At 34.9% G+C, this 23167-nt stretch overlaps 1 protein-coding gene across 1 annotated transcript; it reads left to right on the plus strand.

Moving 5' to 3' along the window:
• The first annotated feature begins 4729 nt into the window (after window positions 1–4729).
• On the plus strand, window positions 4730–14324 carry LOC126743515 (probable 26S proteasome non-ATPase regulatory subunit 3). Its single transcript, XM_050450648.1, has 4 exons — window positions 4730–4994; window positions 5049–5405; window positions 10258–10635; window positions 13656–14324. The coding sequence occupies exons 1-4, from the start codon at window positions 4816–4818 to the stop codon at window positions 14212–14214; spliced, it is 1473 nt and encodes a 490-aa protein (XP_050306605.1). The 5' UTR covers window positions 4730–4815; the 3' UTR covers window positions 14215–14324.
• The last annotated feature ends 8843 nt before the right edge of the window (window positions 14325–23167 follow it).

Raw genomic sequence — 23167 nt, forward strand, 5'->3', positions numbered from 1 at the left:
AATGATTGCCTCTCTGAAAAAAATTAGCTTCGTCATAAAGCTTCGGGTAAACAGAACCTGCCTTAAAAACTGAGGGTTTTGCTCAATGACTTCTAACATCCAACGAGAAAATTCAAGACGCCTAGGAAAATCTCGTGGTAATAAAGCCTAGACTCGTACGTGATATGGATATAATAATTGATCCTTTAAAATAATTCATACATCATATGATTGACATGTAACTGCAGACTTTCTAGTACTGGTGTCAGGTTGTTTATCTATTATATAATTATATTATTTATTATTGAAAAGCCAAATAATTTTTTAGACATTCTCTAATAATTGAAAAAGTTATCATTATACTGCCGAATATTTATATAAATTTGTCGATTTTTTTTTACACTACTTTCAAAATATGGATGCTTTCAAGGTTTACCTTATATTGGCTCTCGAAAAAGATTTTCTGCTTCAAGATGACAAGAAATTCTAAGTAATTAGGACATTATCTGTCTATGAAAGTCTCAAACATTTAAGTTTTGGAATTTTTCTTAGTGCATATCCGTTTTCAACGCATTTCTGTTTTACACCCACTTCTTTAAGGCAGTTGAGAGGGTAAATCATGAGATCTTCCTCAGTATGTAATAAGTTTCTCAATTATTACAGATTGTCTAAGAAATCATTTGGCGAATTGTTAACTGTGTTAAAACAAGATATTTAATGTAATAATTTGGGTGAAAATAACTACAAACGCACGTGGACGCGCTGGAACGTGTATTAACATTTAAATACATATTGTATTGGGTAGGACCATCGATGGAAGATACCGCAGCAAGCTTCGGATCTTCCATCGATGAGGTACTAAGGCATCGTGTATCGCCTCCTATTTCAACCTATGTGTTGTCGTACTAATGCGGTACCGGTAATACTCATCCGTTAAAACCGAATCTTGTATAGCCGCACTTAGGAGCTCTGCTACTCCCTCGACATACGCCAACTGTGGCGGTGTTTAGACTGCGTCTTATCAGGGTTGCCCTAGGAAGCCAAAACAAATTGTCAAATCCTGCGCTTCAGTAGCAATCCCTTGAACCTCCAACTTCAAATGGGGGCAGCAAAATAACGCCAAACTTGCTGCTTCTGCCTTTGCACCTCTTCCCGCGCCCACCCAAAATAACGGTTCGTCTTCTGATCAGCACCAAATGTTCGCTGCTTTTATGTCAAACATGCCACACCAATTCATGCGGCTGATGCAGTTAATTTCCTCTGCTTCGCAAGTCGCTTAATGGCTAACGCTCCTCGTTTCAAATCATCGATCTTAAAAATTGCCTCTGTCAATATTAACAGTATTGGCAGAAAAAAGGCGGAAATCCAAAGGTTCCTCGAAGATCACGCCCTTGACGTTCTTCTTATTTAAGAGACGTTTTTAAAGCCCCAATACCGTTTCTCCCTGGCTAATTACAATGTCATAAGGAATGATGATGATATATGAGAGAGGTGGGGGAATAGCTATCAAAAAATCACTCCACCACTTTTACTCCCCAAACCCAGATCCAACCCTCAAATCCACTTTCGTAACTATAGAAATGAGTAGCGGCCCTATCCTGATAGGCTCCGTTTACTCACGCCCCAATAGGAAGTAACTCGGTTCAAATGGCAAACCTCTTCTCCCCTGACACCTCCATTCTGGTAGGAGGCGACTTGAACGCCAAGCACCTTGATTGGGGATGCAGGCGCCAAAATCCTAAGGGTCTGCTCATACAGGAAATGGCAGAAACCATTCCATTTAATGTAAGGCTCCCCCAGGAACCTACTCAAGTCTTGACAAATGGTGCACCAGATATATTCGATATGTTCTTCTATAAAAATATTCCCATGCCTACGCAAGTCCGCGTATTGCATGAACTCTCGTCCGATCACCGCCCCATCTACATGGAATTAGGTCACCTTCCAAATAACCCCGCCCCTTCCAGTCCCAGATTCGTCAAACTGGGCTGCTTACAGGAATCACGTTCAATCTTGCCCCCCGGTCCCCTCTATTAACGACCCCTCCCCCCTTTCCTCGAAGGCGCCATAAACTGGTTGACGAAAAATATCTCTGAAGCTTTATCATCAGCTAAGAGAGAGCTCCAAGGAATTTCAATAAAACTCATATCCCAGACGATATACCAGAGGAAATAAGTAACCGTCTAAGAAAACTCGCTATAAGATCTGGCGATCCGTTCATAAAACAGCAGTATTATCGTGCAAATCGACGAGTGCAATCACTTCTCGAAGACTTTAACTCCGAGGGATGGGAGTAAAACCTCGATGATATTGAGAAAAATATTGAATAGCCTTCAGAGCTTTTCCGCCTCGTTAAGAATCTGGTTAAAGTGGGGAGGAAACCCCTCCCGTTCATTAACCACAATAACACCAAGATTTCCGACCCGCAACAAAAGGTTGAGGTCTTCGCAAATTCACTTGAAGGGCAATTTTCCCGCAACCCCCAAAAAAACCTGCAATGGCTCTCAGCATCCTGTCCAAATAGCCCTTCAAGCCCCTACCACAGCCCCGGTACCCCAGGTAACCCAAGTCGAAATCAGTGAAATAATTAAAGCCACAAAAAACAAAAAAGCACCCGGCACGGATCGTATCAACAATCCAGCCTTAAAAAATCTTGTTGACACTCAGGTTAATGGATCTTACTAGAATCATTAATGGTATATTTCAATTCTCTTATTTCCCCACCCAATGGAAATCCGCTGATTTCATCCTTCTCCTTAAAAAGGGAGAATCAGCAACAAACTCCTCGAGCTGTAGGCCAATAAGTCTTCTCTCAGCAATGGGTAAAATTGCCGAAAGAGCTATTCTCAACCAGCTCACCACGTTTTGCAACAGGCACGAAATAATCCCCGGTGGTCAATTTGGTTTTAGAACTAAACATTCCACAACCCATCAAACGACCCCGCTTGCTTTTGACATTCTCTCAGGAGCAAACCGTGGATGCACACCGAGACTGTTTTTCTGGACATAAGCAAGGCCTTCGACAAAATATGGCAAGACGGTTTATTGCATAAACTAGTCACATCACACGACAGGATGACCTGGGCGCGGGCCTCTTGCAACAATTTCTAGCACTCGGTCGGAGTCTTTTTTAATTTAACGAGAAATTTGATATTATAATACTTATTGCTCGTGTTTTTCGACACACATGGTTTTCGGCATCAGAAGAAGCACGTTCGGCACGAAAATATGCGTAGCTAGGCTATATATTCTCTATTCCATTCCAACGCACTATTTTTTCCCCGCTCCTCTAGGGGCGCAGTCTCATTACTTAATAGCCAGACCTCGTATTGCAGATATTAAACTGAGAAACGAAATAGAAGTAATGTCTACATATCAAAAGATTTGCACAAGAGCGGCACGCTCTTGTCCTTCAATCCAATCCTTGTCTGCCCACTCTATTCTTTAATAGTTTAAGAAAATTCAATACGCTTGTGACTCTATTGGCGATGATGTTATATCTAATGTTTCTTTTGTCGATTAATTTCTTTATAATTTAATTTTACGTGTAATTATAAGTTTTTAGAATTAGGTTTTATTATACTACGCCGCACCATATAAAGTACATATCTTTTACGATTTTTGAAAAATAAACGAAACGAAATACGCATACTATGTTAAATAAGGCCGAAGTGAACTTTTGTTTTTCTTATTGATTTTTTGCGTATTCAAATTGCCCTTTAGAAATGTTCTTCAACCATGTATAACATTTTTATGTTCGGTCAAGATGCATAATTAAAATGAACAAAATTAAGATTTCATGGTAGATGAGCTTTAGCCTGGAAAGCCTCAGAACCTTTTATCTCCTAGGCTAGGTCAAATCGGTTTTAACTCGAGATTAATTTTTAATCAATTGCTGGTTTCTCTATAAACCCACCTAATCATCCATAGAACAGTTTTACAGGAAAGTCCGTGAAAAGGTCGCATGATACCTCGAACGAGCATACCCGAAGGCACCGGCTGCACATTGCACAAAGTTGAAAATCAGCTCAAAATCTACAAGTATGAATTTAAAATGAATAATTGGATTTTTGGACATTTAGTTGGATTTCTTCGTGTGGTGTCGTTATTCATATAAGGGAAGCCAGCAGTTTATGTTTTTCAGTCTAAAAGGAGTCCTCGGACATGTATTTTTTCAAATTTCAATCATGTAGGTAACCTTTTATAAAATATAAAATAAGCACTCGTTTTCTGTGCCAACAATTTCTTTTCAAAACAAAAAAAAACAATTTGTATTGTTTTTTTTTTGTTTTTGTGAGCGCACTAAATAATGCGCATTTCATAGGCGTGGACACTTTGAGCTTCGCCTACCAGTATCCGTTGAACGTCCCGAGACTTCTAGGATTCATGACCATGATTTTGACTCTACTAGTAAGCACAGAACACAAATATATAGCTAGTAAAAAGACTGGAGTGAGGAGAGATGTCTCCTATGGCTGCCTCACGCATCACGCTAGAGTCGATCTACTGGAACCAGTTCGTTTCCCTCACTCTCGGTCTCTTTCCCTCCCTCATTTCTCTGCCAGACCCGCCGTTACATGTTCTCCGTTGTCGGCGTCGTTTTCCGAGAATAAATTGTGGAGGTAGCGAAATTGCCATACAGGATTTGGCCCACGCGGCACAGGTAAGATCTCTCTCCTCCGTGCAGTCTTCTTGGTTTTGACTCTAGATAAACTACATGTGACATTGACTGTTGCTGCCACAAGGTGACACTAGTGACATTTCAATTTGTTTTCTTCACAAAAACAATTTTGCAAATCATCCGGATTGAATAAAGCTTTTAAATTAAAAAGAAAAATGGTTTTGGTAGAAAACGACGTGGAAATGAAGAGCGCGGATAGCCCCCCAGGCCCAGAAGCAGGCGACAGCAAACGCGACACTGATTTGCAGAGTTTACAAGAAATTCGAGAACACGCCAGGCAGATCGAAAAAGCGGTTTCTAACAAGGAAAACCGCTTTATTTTAAGAGTTTTAAGGTAGTATAATTTCTTTTATCGGATATTTTTATTTTAATTGACTTTTTATTACAGATGCCTTCCAAATACTAGAAGAAAATTGAATGGGGTTGTGCTCCGAAGCCTCATCACCCAAATCTATCCCGTAGCAGAGAGAGAATCCCTTTTGGCCTTTGTCGAGGAGGCGACAAATGAGATAGATAGTTCTCAAACCAGAATCAGGTCAGCAACAAGGAGCCCAGTGCCAGAAGTAGAGGCTTACATTCATTTACTGATATTAGTGAGACTAATAGACACCAATAAGTTGGAGGAGGCAACTCGATGCTCACAAGCTTTGATGAACAAAATTGTCAGTCAAAATCGTAGAACCATTGATTTGATTGCTGCAAAATGCTATTTTTACCATTCAAGAGTTGCAGAGTTAACTAACAAGTAAGTGGACTAATTAAGTTTTAATAGAAAATATGAAAACAAACAGGTTTAAGTACAAAAATTTATTATATTACCAGAATTACTTCCTGCAAAGCACATATTAGTCACTTTGAGATTTTAACTGTTACATGTATGTACATATTTCAAGTGTGTTTATTTATTTTAACTTATTTGTGACAATTACTTTTTCATAATAATTAAACTATACTAAGAAATGATTTATCTTTGTTGCATATTAGATTAACTCTTTCAAAAATGAACTGGTTTTAGTCTTCCCTCCAGAATGACATAGAATAACAGGATTAGTATGAATATCTCGGATACTGCAGATATGTTTGCAGAATACTTTTCATCCGTCTATTCAGATGAGCAAGTCAATGACATATTTTTTTTTTTATTAATCCTTTATTAAATCCATAAAACATGTAGTTACAACAAAACACATTTTTTATTACCTATGTGAGGTGTGGATTTTGTCAGTAAAAAAATTCTAACTTAATTAAGTATACAATTAAAATATTTATAAAATTTAAAGCATTCAGTCACTTATCCATTCATACATCCATTCATGTCATGATTTATCAAAATATTAAATTTAAATATAAATAAAAAGGCAAAACATGAGTACACAAAAATTAAATAACAATAAAATATAACATTTATTCACAAATTAACTCATGCACTAATACACAATACTAGATGAGAGTTTCATTTAATTTTTCAGCCATATACTCATGACGAGAATAAAAGGCCTTTTCTTGCAGATATATTTTTAGATCTTTCTTTATCTCTTTATCTAATTTTTCTCTGAAGTTTATTGGGAGTTTATTCCAGACATCTAAAATACTATGTACTACATTTTTCTTAACAAATGTAAAATTTGGTTTACCAGTCTTGAAATTGTTTTTGAACCTAGTATTATGCGGACGTTGCCCTTTCAGATTCTCAAAAAAGATTTTATTGTCAAGGATAAACGAAACACATTCATAGATATAAATACAATAAAATGTTAGGATGTTATGATTAATAAAATATGGTTTAAAGGATTCCAGATAGGGTAAATTGAATATAGTTCTCAAGCACCTTTTTTGCAAGATAAGAACTCTTTCAGAGTCCCCCGAATTCCCCCAAAGAATTATACCATATCTGACTCTGGACTGTATATAGGCATGATATGCTGAAAGGGAAGCCACTGTACCCACCTCCTGTGTTATTAGTCTCAAAGCGAAGTAATATATATTGCTGCCACCAACTCAACATGGGCACCCCAATCCAATCTTTCATCCATCATTACCCCAAGGAAGTTAGCTGACTGCTATGTTCTTATCTCTGTCCTTCCAATTTGCACTAGAGAGCTTTCACTAGGCCATTGTTTAAAGTTTAATATTTGCGTTTTGTTGACATTCAGCAGAAGATTATTCATGCTAAACCAGTCTTCTAGCAATCCAACAGTTTGGGCCACTTGATTTGCACACTCCTGATCTGTATTTTTGCTGCATATAAGACTTGTGTCATCAGCAAACATAACCATATCATCATAGACATTGGTGACATCATTGGTGTAGATTATATACAGCAATGGTCCCAGAACGGACCCCTGAGACACACCTTTTTTTATTTCTTTGTAACCAGACTTGAACTGTCTACCATCACTCATTCTGTCAACTATACACTGCCTACGGTTTGACAAATAGGACTCTAGAAGTTTGAGGGCAACTCCTCTGATTCCATAGGCTTCTAGTTTTTTAAGCAGTATTGAATGGTCAACACTGTCAAAAGCCTTGGATAGGTCAAGAAAAATTGCCATTGTAGCTTTTCGATCATTCATTGATTTAATAATTTTCTGCAGTGCTGCTTGATATATAGCCCTAACTGTTGATCTGCCTTTTCTAAACCCGTTCTGTAATTCTGTCAGTATTTGATGTTTCTCAAGATAAGTTTCAAGCCTGGTGTATATAATTTTTTCAAAAACCTTGTTTATATTGAGGAGCAGTGATATTGGACGGTAGTTTTTAGGTTCAGAGGGATTGTCTTTTTTGAAGACCGGTTTAACTAGAGCAATTTTGAGAAGTGCTGGATAGGTACCCTGTTGAATTGATAAGTTTATGACATGAGCTAGTGGCCTTGCCAATTGCCCTGAAATCTGCTTTAAAAATGAAATAGGAATGTCATCATGACCTGTTGATCTCTTATTTTTTAGTTGTTTTATTGTGTTCTCTACTTCAGTTGGATTGATAGGAGCCAAAAAAATGCTGTTTGGATGTCTCTTTATTTTGCTTAGATCAATATTATTGTTAAAGTTAATGTCAGGACAGATATTTAAGAAGTAGTCATTAACAGTGTCAAGAAAATCAGATTCACTATCAGATTTAGTATTTGAACATTCCAATAATTATTAACAATACCAACAATCATACCATCTTTTAATTTTGATAAATCATTTTGTCTGAGCACTTTAACTCTGTCAATGCAGGATATTTATGAGGTTATTATGTCCTCTAAGAATAAGCTCTGCGCCGGACCAGATGGGATTCCGGCATTCTTCCTAAAGAAATGTGTTTGTGTTCTTATGAAATCAATACTGTTTATTTTTAACAAATCTCTAGGTACTGGTTCTTATCCCACTCTCTGGAAGAGAAGTTTTCTAAAACCCATGTTTAAATCTGGTAGTAGAAATGAAATTTCTAATTATCGGGCTGTGTGTAACCAATCTGAGTTGCCAAAGCTGCTTGACTGCCTGGTCAGTCATAGGATTGCCTAGAGTTAAATCTGTATTTAATCCTGAGCAATTTGGATTTATAAAAGGCAGATCTACTGATGCTAATTTGGTGCTGTATGTCAACTACCTGTACCGCTGCTTGGAGAAGGGACTTCAGGTTGACTTAATATATACAGATTTTTCCAAAGCTTTTGATCAGATTAACCATGGGATACTCTTGCAGCAGCTTAGGGCTTTAGGTATTATGGGGCCTCTTCTTCAGTGGATCTCGGGATTCATCAGAGGTAGAACCCAGATTGTTAATTTTGGAGGTACATGTTCCTTTGAAATTTTGGTGCCATCTGGGGTGCCACAGGGCTCTCACTCGGGCCCTGTTTTGTTTTGCCTCTTTTTGATTGATTTAGTTTGGAAACTTGAAAATCCCTTTCTGATGCTGTGCTCCTGCAAAAAGACCTTAATTTGTTCTTTGATTGGTGCCAATTGAATAGAATGTCCCTTAATATCAATAAGTGCCATAAGATTACTTTTTCTAAGCAAAGAAACCTTATTGCTTTAATTGGTGTCAAAACAGAGGTTTCTGACTTAGGAATATTTATTAACTCCAGGTTGTCTTTTAAAAATCACATCAATCAGGTGACTGGTAGGGCAATGAAATTGCTGGGTTTTATCCAACGGTCTACAAGTGATTTGTCTTTGTTTACTTTTAGATTACTTTATTGCTCTCTTGTTAGGCCCATCTTGGAGCATGGCTCAATTGTGTGGTCCCCGTCATATAACTGCTACAATGAGCAGATTGAGAAAACTCAAAATAAATTTTGATGTGGTTACAGGAGACAGGAGTATTACTATCAGTGGGTCATGGAGTCATGAAGAACATTACTCGACTTATGTTTTATGCATAAGGTTTTAAATGCTACTATAGATTGTTCCGAGTTATTGTCTCTTTTTAAACTTAGAGTGCCTTCCAGATTGAATAGACAATCAGAAATATTTTCAGTCCCATTCCACCATACCAATTATGGCATTAATGAGCCAATTATACGAATGGCTTGAAGTGCTAATGGTCTGTCAGGACAGATAAGCTTTTTTGACTCTAGGATTACATCTTTTAAGGGGCAGTTAAAGAATATTATTTCATAGGGGCTTTAATTAATTAACTCATCTACACCTTTCATTGATTTATAGATAGTTTTGTATCTGAATATATATGTTTGTATGGGTATGCTATGTAACACCTTTGTAAATGGATTCCATAAATAAATAAATAAATAAATTTTATCCCAAAAATATTTAATAAATTATACCAAATGACATAAAATTATTACATTACTAATAACTAGTTGTAATATATATATTTATTTCTGTTAATGTTTTATATGCTTAATCATGTTTTTTAATGTGTAAACTAGGTGTAGTAATAGTGTAGAATTATTTTACATATATTTATTATATAAAGTTTGTTATTTCAACTTCTTGACATGACATTGTAACATTGACAAATTCCATAAACTGTATTGTGTCAATTTTGGGTAATAAAAAATTTAAATTTGAATAGAGTTGTGATGCCGCAATATGATTTAAATTTTTAAGATCAGTTTTACTGTTATTGTTATTTAGTGTACTAGTCTTAACCCGGTACTCCGCTCTCAATGTAGAATTTTTATATATGCTACAGGCCAAGAGGATGTCACGCGCTTATGACCTTGTGTCAACCATGCCTTCCCCATTACCTTCCTGCAGATAAAAGTTAGTTTGCCTATTCCCTTCCGCATTTTTTAACTTATAATGGGATAAATATGCAGATTTTCACATTTTATAGATAAGAAGATTACAATCTGTTTGTTTTATACCATATTTTTTATCATATTAATTTTGTATTTTTTAACTGTTAAATTTCTCTACTAAACACCTGTTAATATACAACAAAATTAATTTATACAAATTTTTATCTTAGTTGCAGGATTGGGCTATTTTTTTCATTTTAGCTTCTGACATTTGATAAATCTTATGGCATGTTTGGAATTCCATAATATTGTGTAGTTCTAATATTTTCAATTGTCACAATTATTTTGATTTTGTTAATTTATCCTTAACACTAAACATTCAATTAGTACTTTATTATTTTTGTTTTAGGTTGGATACTATAAGGTCGTTCCTTCATGCCCGCCTAAGGACAGCAACTCTTCGCAATGATTTTGAAGGGCAAGCAGTATTAATTAACTGTCTGCTGAGAAACTACTTACACTATTCACTCTATGACCAGGCAGACAAACTGGTGTCAAAATGTGTTTTCCCAGAAACAGCTAGTAACAATGAGTGGGCCAGATTTCTGTACTATTTGGGGAGAATTAAGGCTGCTAGGTTGGAGTACAGTGTGGCCCATAAACATCTGGTACAGGCAATGCGAAAAGCTCCACAAAATACTGCCGTAGGCTTTAGACAGACTGTACAAAAGCTGTTGGTTGTTGTGGAGTTACTGTTAGGAGATATACCTGAGAGGCAAATATTTAGGTAAGGGATCATTTCGCTAAATAGAGATAACTAGAAAGGTTCCATTTAAAGTAAATGACTTGTGATACTTTTAATGATGTAATTATATAATTTACCCTGGTTTTTATAAGTTAAATGTAGCAGGGATCTCACTTTAGAATATCTAATTTATTTAAGTTTACCTTGTATATGATTAACTTTAAAATATACAGGGTGTCCGGAAAAAAAAGGAGGCCAATCCGCCGGCCACATATTATAGGGTGGACCAAAATTATGCGACTTTCGTTATGCCATTTTTTAATTGGGCCCTCGGTATTCAATATACAGTGCCTCAAAATGAGAAATATAAAATCGTTTTTTTAAAGTAAGTCGAGTGTTTCATAAGATTTTAAATTAAAATTTTGTGTGAGGGGGTTTTTTGGAACGAGAAATTGAAATCGGTTCACGGATTCGCTATACCTTGCAGAGGGCGCCACCCGCGGTATATTGCATGTGTTAAAAATACCAAAACTTTTATGTACCCCTGTATAATAAAGTTCCAGTAAAAAATTCTAATTATCCAATCTTTTCTTGTAAAAAAAGTATTCTTAGTAAATGTCGTTTTGAGAATCCGTTTATTAGATATCTTAATTTTAAAATCTCGATACATTTTATCAAGTTAACAAAATAAACGTTAATTATTTTTTTTAAATTAATGCTAAATTACTTATTATAATAAAAATCATAGAATAATGACCCTAAATTATTTGTTCTACGTAACCTCCATTCATTGTGCCTTTGACTAACAGAATTTCTAAATCTATTCAGAAGTTGCAAAATGCGTGTTTGCGATTTTCATATAATATTTTGTATAGAGATCATATTACTCCACACTTAAATAAACACTCAATATTATCTATGGCTAATCGACGTACGCTACATTTAACCAATTTTATTTATAGAGTTTTAAAATCCAAGCAACCGCCATATTTATATCAACTTTTCATATCTAGAGATCACTATCACCAAACTCGCTATACTGGCAATTTTCTTGTACCGCAACACCGTTCTGCAAATTTCCAAAAATCCTTTGCTTTTGTTGCACCTCAAATATGGAACAATATTCCAATTGAAAAAAAAACTTTAGCAATATCTACATTTTCAAAACACATTAAAAATAAACTTTTGCAAGAGCAACGTACAATTTAATGAAAATGTGAGAAAATGTTGAAATTATCTGACTATTTGTGGCTAGATCTGTGCGTTCTCTGTCAGTCCAATTTATAAATAATAATGAATTATTAGTGCTATTCTCCTAGTGACCTATGGGGGGTTCTTGTGCTTGACCGGATACCAAAATTATTGTCATAAACTGAAAATTATTAACTTTATTGTTAAGTATAAATAGTGATTTTTTTTTCTTTAGGTTTTAGTTTTTTATAGGTTTTAGTTTTTGGGGCGCTCTACACATTTCTGAAAATAAGTTCCAGACTTGGGAATCGGTTTATTAATCGCAGGGTAGTCCTTTATTTATCATCAACCGAGATTATTGTTATATTTAAAAATGAAGTGTAATTTATTTTGGGATAAATAAAAAGCTTTTGAATTTGAATGAATTTGAATTTGTATACACATACGAGCCCTCTTTATTAAAGAAAATTTAAGGCTTTGAAAAATACCTGAAATGCTCTCCAGCTGCAATAATTTTTTCTCTTAAATGATCCTTGTTTAAAATCGGAACCATATACACAAAGTCTTTTATACATTTCCAGACTGAAAAATCCAAAGGTGTAATGTCGGGCAAACGGGGTGGCCACGGAAAGGGGGCACTTCGACCCCGACCAATCCAGCGATTAGGAAATACTTGATGTAAATAGTTCCTAACATTTATAGCAAAATGAGCCGGAGCGCCATCGAGTTGAAACCAAAGATTTTGTCTTAAATTTAGAGACAAATCATTAAGCAAATCGGGCAGTATTTCTTGTAGAAACAACAGAAATGAATCACCAGTTAAAGTACCTGGTAAAATGACAGCTCCTAAAAGAAAGTTATCGACAACACCTCCCCACACATTGACTTTAAAATTTACTTGATGATGTGTCTCAACTATGACCCTAGGATTTTCTTCAGCCCATATGTGTGTGCGTTATGCATATATTGTGTGCGTTATGGATATTTGTCATGCCGTTTCTCGTGAACGTGGCTTTGTCAGTAAACAGAATCGCCCTTAATAATAAAATCCAGATTTCTATTATTCATTTCACATAACCTTCTACAAAAAGCAAATCTTGCGTTGGGATCGTCAGATCGCCCAATATTTTTTAGATTTTCGCCTTAGATTTTCTTAATAATAAATAGGGCTCGTATGTGTATACAAATGAATGTAGGTCATGTAGAACAAATAATTTAGGGTCATTATTCTATGTTTTACTATAATAAGTAATTTAGAGAAAATAATTTACGTTCATTTTGTTAACTTGATAAAATGTATCTAGATTTTAAAATTAAGATATCTAATAAACGGATTCTCAAAATGACATTTACTAAGAATACTTTTTTTACAAGAAAAGATTGGATAATTAGAATTTTTTATTAGAACTTTATTATACAGGGGTACAAAAAAGGTTTTGGTATTTTTAACACATGCAACATACCGCAGGTGGCGCCCTCTGCAAGGTATAGCGAATCCTTGAACGGATTTTAATTTCTCGTTCCAAAAAAACCCCTCACACCAAATTTTAATTTAATACGTTATGAAACACTCGACTTACTTTAAAAAAACGATTTTATATTTCTCATTTTGACGTCCTGTATATTGAATACCGAGCGTCCAATTAAAAAATGGCATAACGAAAGTCGCATTATTTTGGTCCACCCTATAATATGTGGCCGGCGGATTGGTCTCCTTTTTCCGGACACCCTGTATATTAGGGTATCCATTCATAATGCCAAAGGCTCTATAATTCGACTGAAAATTCAGTTGATTTAGCTGTGTACTTTACTACCTTAACATCTGTAACATGTCGCACCCTTATTTAGTTAAAATATTTATTCGATTTCAGGCAAGTTCAAATGCGTCGTTCTGTAGCTCCATATTTCCAATTAACGCAAGCCGTTCGTATGGGAAATCTCCATCGTTTCGGCGAAGTTTTGGAAAACTTCGGACCACAATTCAGGCAAGACCATACTTACACTCTCATCCTACGTTTACGCCACAACGTAATCAAAACAGCGATACGCAGCATCGGATTATCATATTCGAGAATCTCGCCACAAGACATCGCTAAGAAACTGGGCTTGGATTCCGCCGAGGATGCCGAATTTATCGTCGCAAAAGCAATTAGAGATGGAGTGATCGAGGCGACTTTGAACCCCGAAGGCGGTTACATGAGAAGCAAGGAAAGCACCGACATTTATTGCACCAAGGAGCCGCAGATGGCGTTCCATCAAAGGATTTCGTTCTGTTTGGATTTACATAATCAGAGTGTGAAGGCCATGAGGTATCCACCAAAGGCATATGGGAAAGAGTTGGAGAGTGCGGAAGAGAGACGGGAAAGGGAAGCGCAGGATCTCGAGTTGGCCAAGGAAATGGCCGAAGAAGACGATGATGGTTTCCCTTAAGCTGCTGCTGGAAAGTGGTTGTGCGCGATTTTTTTGTATGTTAGAATTTAACAATTATTGGAAATATTTAACATTGAATTTAATTATAAAAAAAGATTTGAAATGCTGCAGCCAGTGCTTTATTTAACCTGGTTTAGTATATTTATGTACAGTGCCTCCTATTTCTCCTATTATTATGAGGCTTTCATTACTCTGGACCATTTTTCCATCAACTTTTAATTCCGTAAAAAAATAGCTTCTGTAGCCGTAGACTACAGTAAATTTGGGTAATTTTCTCAGATATATTACACAAATTTGGTGTTTTTTTTTAAACCTTGTTTTTATCGCAAAAAAATTGTTTATTTTTTCTAATTGAAATAATAAACGGAGAGCTCGTGACTAAAAAAAGCCAATATACAGGGTGTCCCGAAATTACATCGCAATATTTTACCAGCCGCATCTTTGTCTAAAAATAAGACAAAAAGTCCATATACAGTATGGTTCAAAAGTGCATCGTTTCAAGTTACAGGGTGTTTTATGAATCATGTTAAAGATGGTTTTTTGTTAATATATCCGGAACGCCTAGTTGTAATCTTTTGAAATTTTCAACATTTACTATAGGTTTTATTAAAAACTGATATTGCAACCATTTTTGCCAAAATGTATACAGGGTCGTGTAAAAAAAGTGGTCGGTAAAGTTTAAATTGTTAAAACTTTTTTTCTAGCAACTCCGTGATAATTTTGGTATTAGAATTGAAAAGAACAAACATTTTTACATAAAAAAGGTGCTCTTGTCTAATTTCGATAGGAGCTTCCGTTTTCGAAAAAATTAGATGTAAATGTTTTGCAAAGAGAACGCGTGAGTTATTTTGGTAACAGTTAATAAAATTAAAAGGCATCTTAAAAATCCGTTGGGGATAAACATGACCTAAGACTATCACAAATACTTTATTTAAGATCAAAAATTGTTTTTCGAGTTCAATTGTTTTTTTTTTTTAATGTAATTGAATAGGTAAAAAAAGGAACAATGAATTTATTACGTAAAAAAAAACATAAAAACACCAAACAAAAAAGAACAAATTACAACAAATGTTCAAAGTGGTTTCCATTTTGCTGAAGACACAATCTTGCCCTACGCGTTATTGCCCGAGTAGCCCTTAAAACAAAAAATGGATTTCTCTTTATTTCATTAACAGCCCAATTAATCCTTTGCATCAGTTGTTCACGGGTATTTATCTCCACGGCATATACCAACTCATTTAAATTAAAATTTTTATGGGGACATAAATAATGTCCTGGAGATCGAGGAGGCCAATTTATAGGACCACCTCGACCGATCCAACGTTCAGGAAAATGGTTATTCATCCACTCACGCACATTGCGACCAAAATGAGCAGGCTCCGTCTTGTTGAAAAATATGTTTTGGCGTAAGATAAGAGGAACTTCTTCCAGAAGCTCCACAAGATTATTTTCCAGCATATGAAGATAATTCTCCGAAGTTAACCGATTGGGTAATTCTATCGGGCCAATAAATTGGTCCCCGATTAATCCCGCCCACAAATTTACCGAAAACCTTTGAAAATTACTACGCCTGATGGCTCTTGGATTTTGATCTGCCCAAAAATGCATATTATGCATGTTAAATGAACCATTTCGTGTGAAAGTAGCTTCGTCCGTCCATAAAATGGAAGGAATTAAGTTTGGATTATTAATTACCCATTGACAAAATTGGATCCTCAACAGAAAATCGTCTGACTCTAAATTTTGGACCCGCTGGTAATGAAACGGATGTAACCCTTGGGATCTTAGCATTCTTCCAATCTAATAAAAATTAAATTACTATAGTAACAATAAGTAATTTTTTTAATTACTTACTATAGAGCGAGGGATATGTGTGGCTCTTGACACATTTCTTATACTTGCCCCCGGATTTTCTTCAAAAATATTTAAAACATTTTCTAAATTATAATCTTCTTGTGGTCTGCCTTGTCCACGAGCTCTTTGAAAACTTCCGTTATTGCATAAATTTCGGTGAGTGTTTATAAAAACTTGACGATCTGGAACATGTCTTCAAATCTTCGGCGATACTCACGGACAGCCGCTAAAAAACTGCCATTACACAAACCATAAACAAAATGCATGTCAGCTAACTCTTGATTTGTAAATCTATCCATAATTTTTGAAAAATGAATCACAAAAAAGAACTAATTTACTTTGCCAAAGCAAATTTAAAAAATGTGAAATGTCAACAAAACGTTAAAAAAAATTTAACAAATAAACTAATTGTCAACAAACACAGCCAACTATTATTTTACAAGATGTTATTTGTAGGTACTTTTTGAAATACCAATTCATGATTTATTAATAATTGTTTTTTTCGAAAACGGAAGCTCCTATCGAAATTAGACAAGAGCACCTTTTTTATGTAAAAATGTTTGTTCTTTTCAATTCTAAATTATCCCGGAGTTGCTAGAAAAAAAGTTTTAACAATTTAAACTTTACCGACCACTTATTTTACACGACCCTATATACATTTTGGCAAAAATGGTTGCAATATCAGTTTTTAATAAAACCAATAGTAAATGTTGAAAATTTCAAAAGATTACAACTAGGCGTTCCGGATATTTTAACAAAAAACCATCTTTAACATGATTCATAAAACACCCTGTAACTTGAAACGATGCACTTTTGAACCATACTGTATATGGACTTTTTGTCTTATTTTTAGACAAAGATGCGGCTGGTAAAATATTGCGATGTAATTTCGGGACACCCTGTATTTTGTAAGGATTCTGTAAATTTTTTTATGAGAATGATTTGGTAATATCTAAATCTGATGGACAGCTGGTCCAACAACGGGAGACATTATATAAGTTATTATTTTTCAAATTTAATAAAAAACGATGACTCAACGTACCTAGCATAATTTGAAATTTTGATTATTCTCAATTCAATCTTTAACCGTTAAAAAAAAATTTCGGCTGTTCAGGTCATGTGTGTAATAGCACGATCGTAAAAACATTAATAAAGAGCGCATTCGTTGAGAGCGTGTACAGGGTGGCCATTTTATTAGGGGCCTCAAATGACTGGAAAAAAACAAATCAGGAAGACTTCGACATTCAAGAGCTTAATAATAAAATGCTTCAAATACATAAAACGAACCCGGATTGTGTGTACCTGACAGAGAAAATGAATAGTGTTAACTCCTGGAATTAGTAAAATGCTTAGAAGAAACTATCCAGGAATATAATTAATAAGGAAATGACAGATACTTGTGGAATTATTAAGAAATTACTTCAAATGTCCGGAAGAAATAAATCGGGATGGTAAGTACTTAGGAAGAGTATCAAATAAAAATACTTCTAAAAAAAACTCCTTTTTTGTAACTTTTGATGTGATTAATAGAAATACTGTAGAGCTTTATGTAAATTACAGTGTCAATAACTTATCTTTTGAAAAGATGGGTATTTTTTATTATGGCTAAATGAGAAAGAAATAGTTGCAGTTGTCTGGCGTTTTTAAGATTTTTTTTCAAATAACTGGAAGTGTTTTCGTTTTAAGCGAATTTTTTAATTATTTGAGTTTCATCAATACAGGGTGTTCAAAAAGTGCTGCACCGACTTTAACACCAGAATTTTAAATGAGACCCTCCGTATATTTTTAGGTTTCTTGGGAGAAATAAAGCTAACTTTCATAAGAACTACCTATCCGAATTTTGTGTAGTTTAGACAGAAATTAAGGTTTTATATTTTTTTTAGCAATTTTATGTCCTCGACATACAGTGTTTTGTAAGGCTGGTAATTAAAACTTTTTAAGAAAATTCCTACCACGATTTAAGAAGACTGACTACCTCCTATTGATCGACGGTGACCGGGTATTTTACATTTATACAGGGTGTCTCAGGTAATAAGATAAATTTTTCAATTCGCAATATTTTAAGTTTTTATGACCTGGACCGTCCCACGCTTCCAGAAAACAGACAATTAGATATTTTGCTCGATTTACAAGAAAATCCACATAAATCAACTCGATAAGGTGCTGCAGACCAGTCGGTTAGTAAATCATGTGTTCTAAAATATTTGCATAGGAATAAATGGCATCCATATAAAATTCATTTAATTCAGGCGCTTATTGAAAATGATCGCATCCGCAGAATAAAGTTTTGCGAAATAATGATAAATAAATGTAATGCAAACCCACCATTTTTAAGTAAGATTGTTTTTTCCGTTCTGTAAATACGCAAAATTTTTGTTATTGGGCACCAGAAATTCCACACTGGACTATGGAAGTCACACACAATTTCCCAAGAAGGTAAACGTATAGGCAGGAATTGTGGGTCCCTATTTTATTGAGGCCGCAGTTACCTCTGAAAATATTTAGAGTTGCTTCAAAATCAGATAGTACCTAGTTTAATTTCACTTTATCCAAATGGTGAAAACCCATTTATACCGGCAGTTCGATATAGTTCCAACAGGATGGCGCCCCCTCACACTATTCGCGAACAGTAGGAGATTACCTTACAAACATTTTCTCAAATAGATAGATTGGAAGGGGGAGTTTTATTGAATGGCCAGCAAGGTCGCCAGATTTAACCCCATTGGATTTTTATATATGGGGTTATCTAAGATCTAAAGTTTATTTTGATAAACCTGAAAGCTTAGAAGAATTAAAAAATAGAATTAGAGACGAAATACAACAAATCCGGCCTCAAACAATAAGTAAAGTATTACAAGAATTTGAATATCGACTTGGTTACTGTCGAGAAAGTTAATGGTCAATAATTTGAACATTTATTTAAATTTTTTTGTTTTTTTTTTTTATAAACCGTTCCCAGAATTCATGGTTATTTATAAAAAATTTAATCACAAATTTCTTAATAAATATTGAGGTTTGGTGAGGATAGGACATGGTATACAAAATATACTTAAGATTTTAAAAGAATTAAAAAATTTAATAAAAAATGGATGTTTCTATTAAAAAAAATTAAGTTCATAGTCAATTTTAGTCCACCCTGTATACATGAATTCATCATCAAAAAAATCGTGTAAAAAAAATTAATTTGTTCCAACTTACGCGTCCTCGCTGTATATTAAACCTATTCCAAAAGAAAACCATGTTTATAGCTTTTATGACTTAAGACCGATAAGTATTCTTGCAAGTTTGTCAAAAGTTCTAGAAAAAATTATGAATTTAAAAAATATCTAATGAATTGAGAACCTACAATATTCTACCTGATTGTCCATCTGGCTTGGTTTTGGTTGTGATAAAGCTATGTTAAATATGACTAAAAACTGATGATATGTATGCCACGGACTGCAAAAAATGTAAAGCGCTCTAATCTTATTACATTACAGTAAGGTGTTTGACACCATATACCACGAACTTCTCTTATTAATTTTAAATTTTCTGGACTTCTCGAGTGCTGCTTCTGAAAATTCTCTTCAATAGATCCAATTTGAAACTTCCAGGGGTAAATCAGATGCTGATAGGGTAAGCTGTGGTGTTCTGCAAGGGTCCATACTATGTCCTTTGCTTTTCAATATATAGGTAAAGCTCGATTATCCGTCAGGGGTCGGGACCAGGGTGCGACGGATATGAGAAAAAGACGGAAAATAGAAAAAAATACAAATTTATTTAAATAAATTAAAAACAACTTGCGAACAAAAAAAGGAATAAACAAACCTATATAAAATTAATATTAAGTCATAAACATTATGGTTTTTTTTTTAAATCTGTGATTTTTTTTTTGCTTTATCATTTGGAAGCGTTTCTTTCTTGCAAGGTGGCGTATTTTCCTCAATAATACTAGTTGAAGTTCTGCTTCTTCTTCTTGATTTTCGTACCATTGTATAATTTTTGTTACCATATCCTCAGCTTCCACATGGCTAATGCTATCTTTCGGATTATCTGGTAAGTCATCTTCACAATCTTCATGATCAGTGGCATCTTTTATGGAAAATATTTTCCAATATTGTTTTTGTCCGTATCTGTCTCGGAAATAAGTCCTTGAATAAAAGCCTTTCGATATCTTCTCTTGAAACTTTCAATAACCCCTTGGTCCATAGGCTGAATCAAGGATGTCGTATTTGCAGGCAAAAAGTGACAAGTTTTTTACCATCTTCGGACTTTAACTCTTCAATAGGATGAGTTGGCCCATTAATTATTTAAAGCATAGCTTCTTCGGAAAGATTATTTTCACGTAAGGCCGGTCGTCCATTTATTCGACATGTCGTCCACAATTTGTTTGCGACAATTGTCGGAAACAAATGTCGTAAGAAAATAAGATGAGCTCGTCCACTTGTACGCATCAAGTCGTCGGACGAGGATGCAATTTTATTACTCGCGTTGGTTCACCGACGCAGAAAAAGAAAACAAAAAAGAAAGTTTTGGGTTCATCCATACTTTACTGCCAATCAAGAGAAAAGTGCATTCGTAAGCGGCAGATCAAAAGAAATCATCGAAGATCCTATAAAATTTCAATCGTTCTACAGAATGTCACGAGATAGCTTTCTTGTATTACTTTATAAACTGGAACCCTATATCGCCAAGCAAAATACAAAATTTCGTGAGTCTATATCACCTGAAGAAAAATTAATAATAACGTTGCGGTAAGTAAAAAATTATTTTTCACGAACATGGAACGCATTTGCTGAAACCATTTCCAATGAGAGGAATAACAAATCAAAAACGGATATTTAATTATAGGCTGTCACGAGCTCGTCGAAGTGTCGAATGTGCCTTTGAAATATTGGTTTCGAAATTTAAATTACTTCAAGGTCCTATTCTCTGTTCCTCAGAAAAAACTGACAATATTGTGAAAGCATTATGCATCTTGCATAATTTCATTCGAAAACGTGAAGGAAAACTGTCCCAAATATCAGTTCAAGACGATTCTGAGAGTGTTACTTTACAGTCACTTCAACCTGATCCCCGACGAGATACAGAAGAAGCTCTTGCTCTCCGAGAAAGACTATGTCAATATGTTAATAAGCAATATGCAGCTTTGCCATGGCAAGCCCAATATGCTCTAAATTAAAACAATATAACAAATTATTTCAGTCTTACCTTTTTCATTGAATACCTTTCCAACTTCATTCCATGTTTTTTCCTGAATTTGTCTGTTTGAATATTCGCTTAAAGTGTAATCATATAATACCCTGTACTTTTCAACAGCTTCCACAAATTTAATATTAAAATTAGGGTCGTCCTTAATATTTTCGCTGCACACACACGTTCACCGTATTGAACAAACGACAAATGTCACTTGAAAACACAGCAAGCAGTGTCGTATACAAATTGTCGCAGACAAGTACTGGCTCGTTTGCGACGTGTCCGTTTAATGTACGAGAGGCAATTTAAAACTATGAGTTCTGATAAAAAGCGACATGTCGGCGACACGTCGACGACATATCGTGAACAAATGTCTTTTAGGTGGACGACCGGCCTAACTATTTTTTAACTTCAGGGAGAAAACACGTTTTAAACCAATCAACCAACACTTTTTTGGGCTCTATATTTCACAGGCAATAATCCCATATCCATGTTTTTAAAGGCACGAGGTTTTTTTGCTTTTCCAATGATTACAAGCGGAAGCCTATGATCACCGCTAGAATTTGCACAAACCATAATCGTTATGCGTTTCTTTTGAACTTTATATCCAGGTGCTGACGTCTCAGAAGATGAAGCTAATGTCGTTTGAGGAAGTGCCTTCCAATTTAAGCCTGTTTCATCGTAATTGTAAACTTGATTTCTTTGTAGACCACGCTTTTTAATTTCCTCCCGAAGCTTGTTAACATAATCTACCACACTAACACTATTAGCACTTAATTTTTCACCTTCAATAGATAACTGCCTTATTCCGTGTCGAATTTTAAATTTGTCCAACCATCCTGTGCTTGCTTCAAAAAAAGGGTCGGTACTCGGGCAATTTTTTATTGAATTCTAATGCTTTTTGTTGAATGATTGAGCCTGATAAAGGTATTTATTCCTTGACTTCGCTGCTGGGTAAACCAGTAAAAAACAACCTCATCTAATTCATTGTGGGTAACGAATTTCATCGTTTTTTGATGAGTAACATCACCATCTGTTTCCATTTTGCTGATATGGTTTTCAATGATATCTCCATGCTTTTTCAAATCATTAATTGTAGTTCGCGGAACATTATAAATTTTTGATAGTGCTGTACCGCTTTCTCCCTTTCTTAATCGACACACAATTTCATATTTTGTAGTTAAATCCAGCACTACCCGCTTTCTGTTATTATCAGACATTGTAAAACCTTAAACAAAACAGTTTTACATACACAAACACTGTACAACTATCCACCCTATACCTTAAATATTGAAACCGATATTGGAAGCTAAGTAGTGCATGTAAGTTAAAACAAATCAGTCGGTCGCGCGGTCGGGCTCTGTTAAATATTTGCCGCCGGGCTGCGAATTAAATTCTCCCAATTTATTTTCAACAACAAGGTGGGGGTGACGAATAACAGAAGTTGATGAATAATCGAGTGCCGGATAATCGAGGTCCTACTATATATGCAAACAACCTTCTGTCTTGCTTAAAAACTTGTAAGTAGCATAAATATAAGGATAATACTCAGCTGTATCATTTCTTCTATCCCTTTGATCTGGACTTGGCAAAAGCCACTAGTAAAGAAGATCTAAGTTTACTTCACTTCTCAAAACGTCATTAATTCATTAAAATCGTAACTTTATAGTGAATTTTAACAAGAATAAAGAGTACATTGAATTGATGATTAATATTAACATAGGTACTAAAACACTTTCTTGTGAGGTTTGCAAAAGTCTGGGTGTATTTTTGGATGTTTGATTTAAAACCAAGATGTTTTGAGTTACTGTTTAAAACCCATATTAACTATTGTTTACAAACAGCATATTCCGCCCTTAAGTTATTCTATCTTCATAGGTACGTTTTGACACAAGTATTAAAAATGAGACTAATTGATTCTTTA

This window comes from Anthonomus grandis, chromosome 13 (genome assembly GCF_022605725.1).
Source record: "Anthonomus grandis grandis chromosome 13, icAntGran1.3, whole genome shotgun sequence".
Lineage (NCBI taxonomy): Eukaryota > Metazoa > Arthropoda > Insecta > Coleoptera > Curculionidae > Anthonomus > Anthonomus grandis.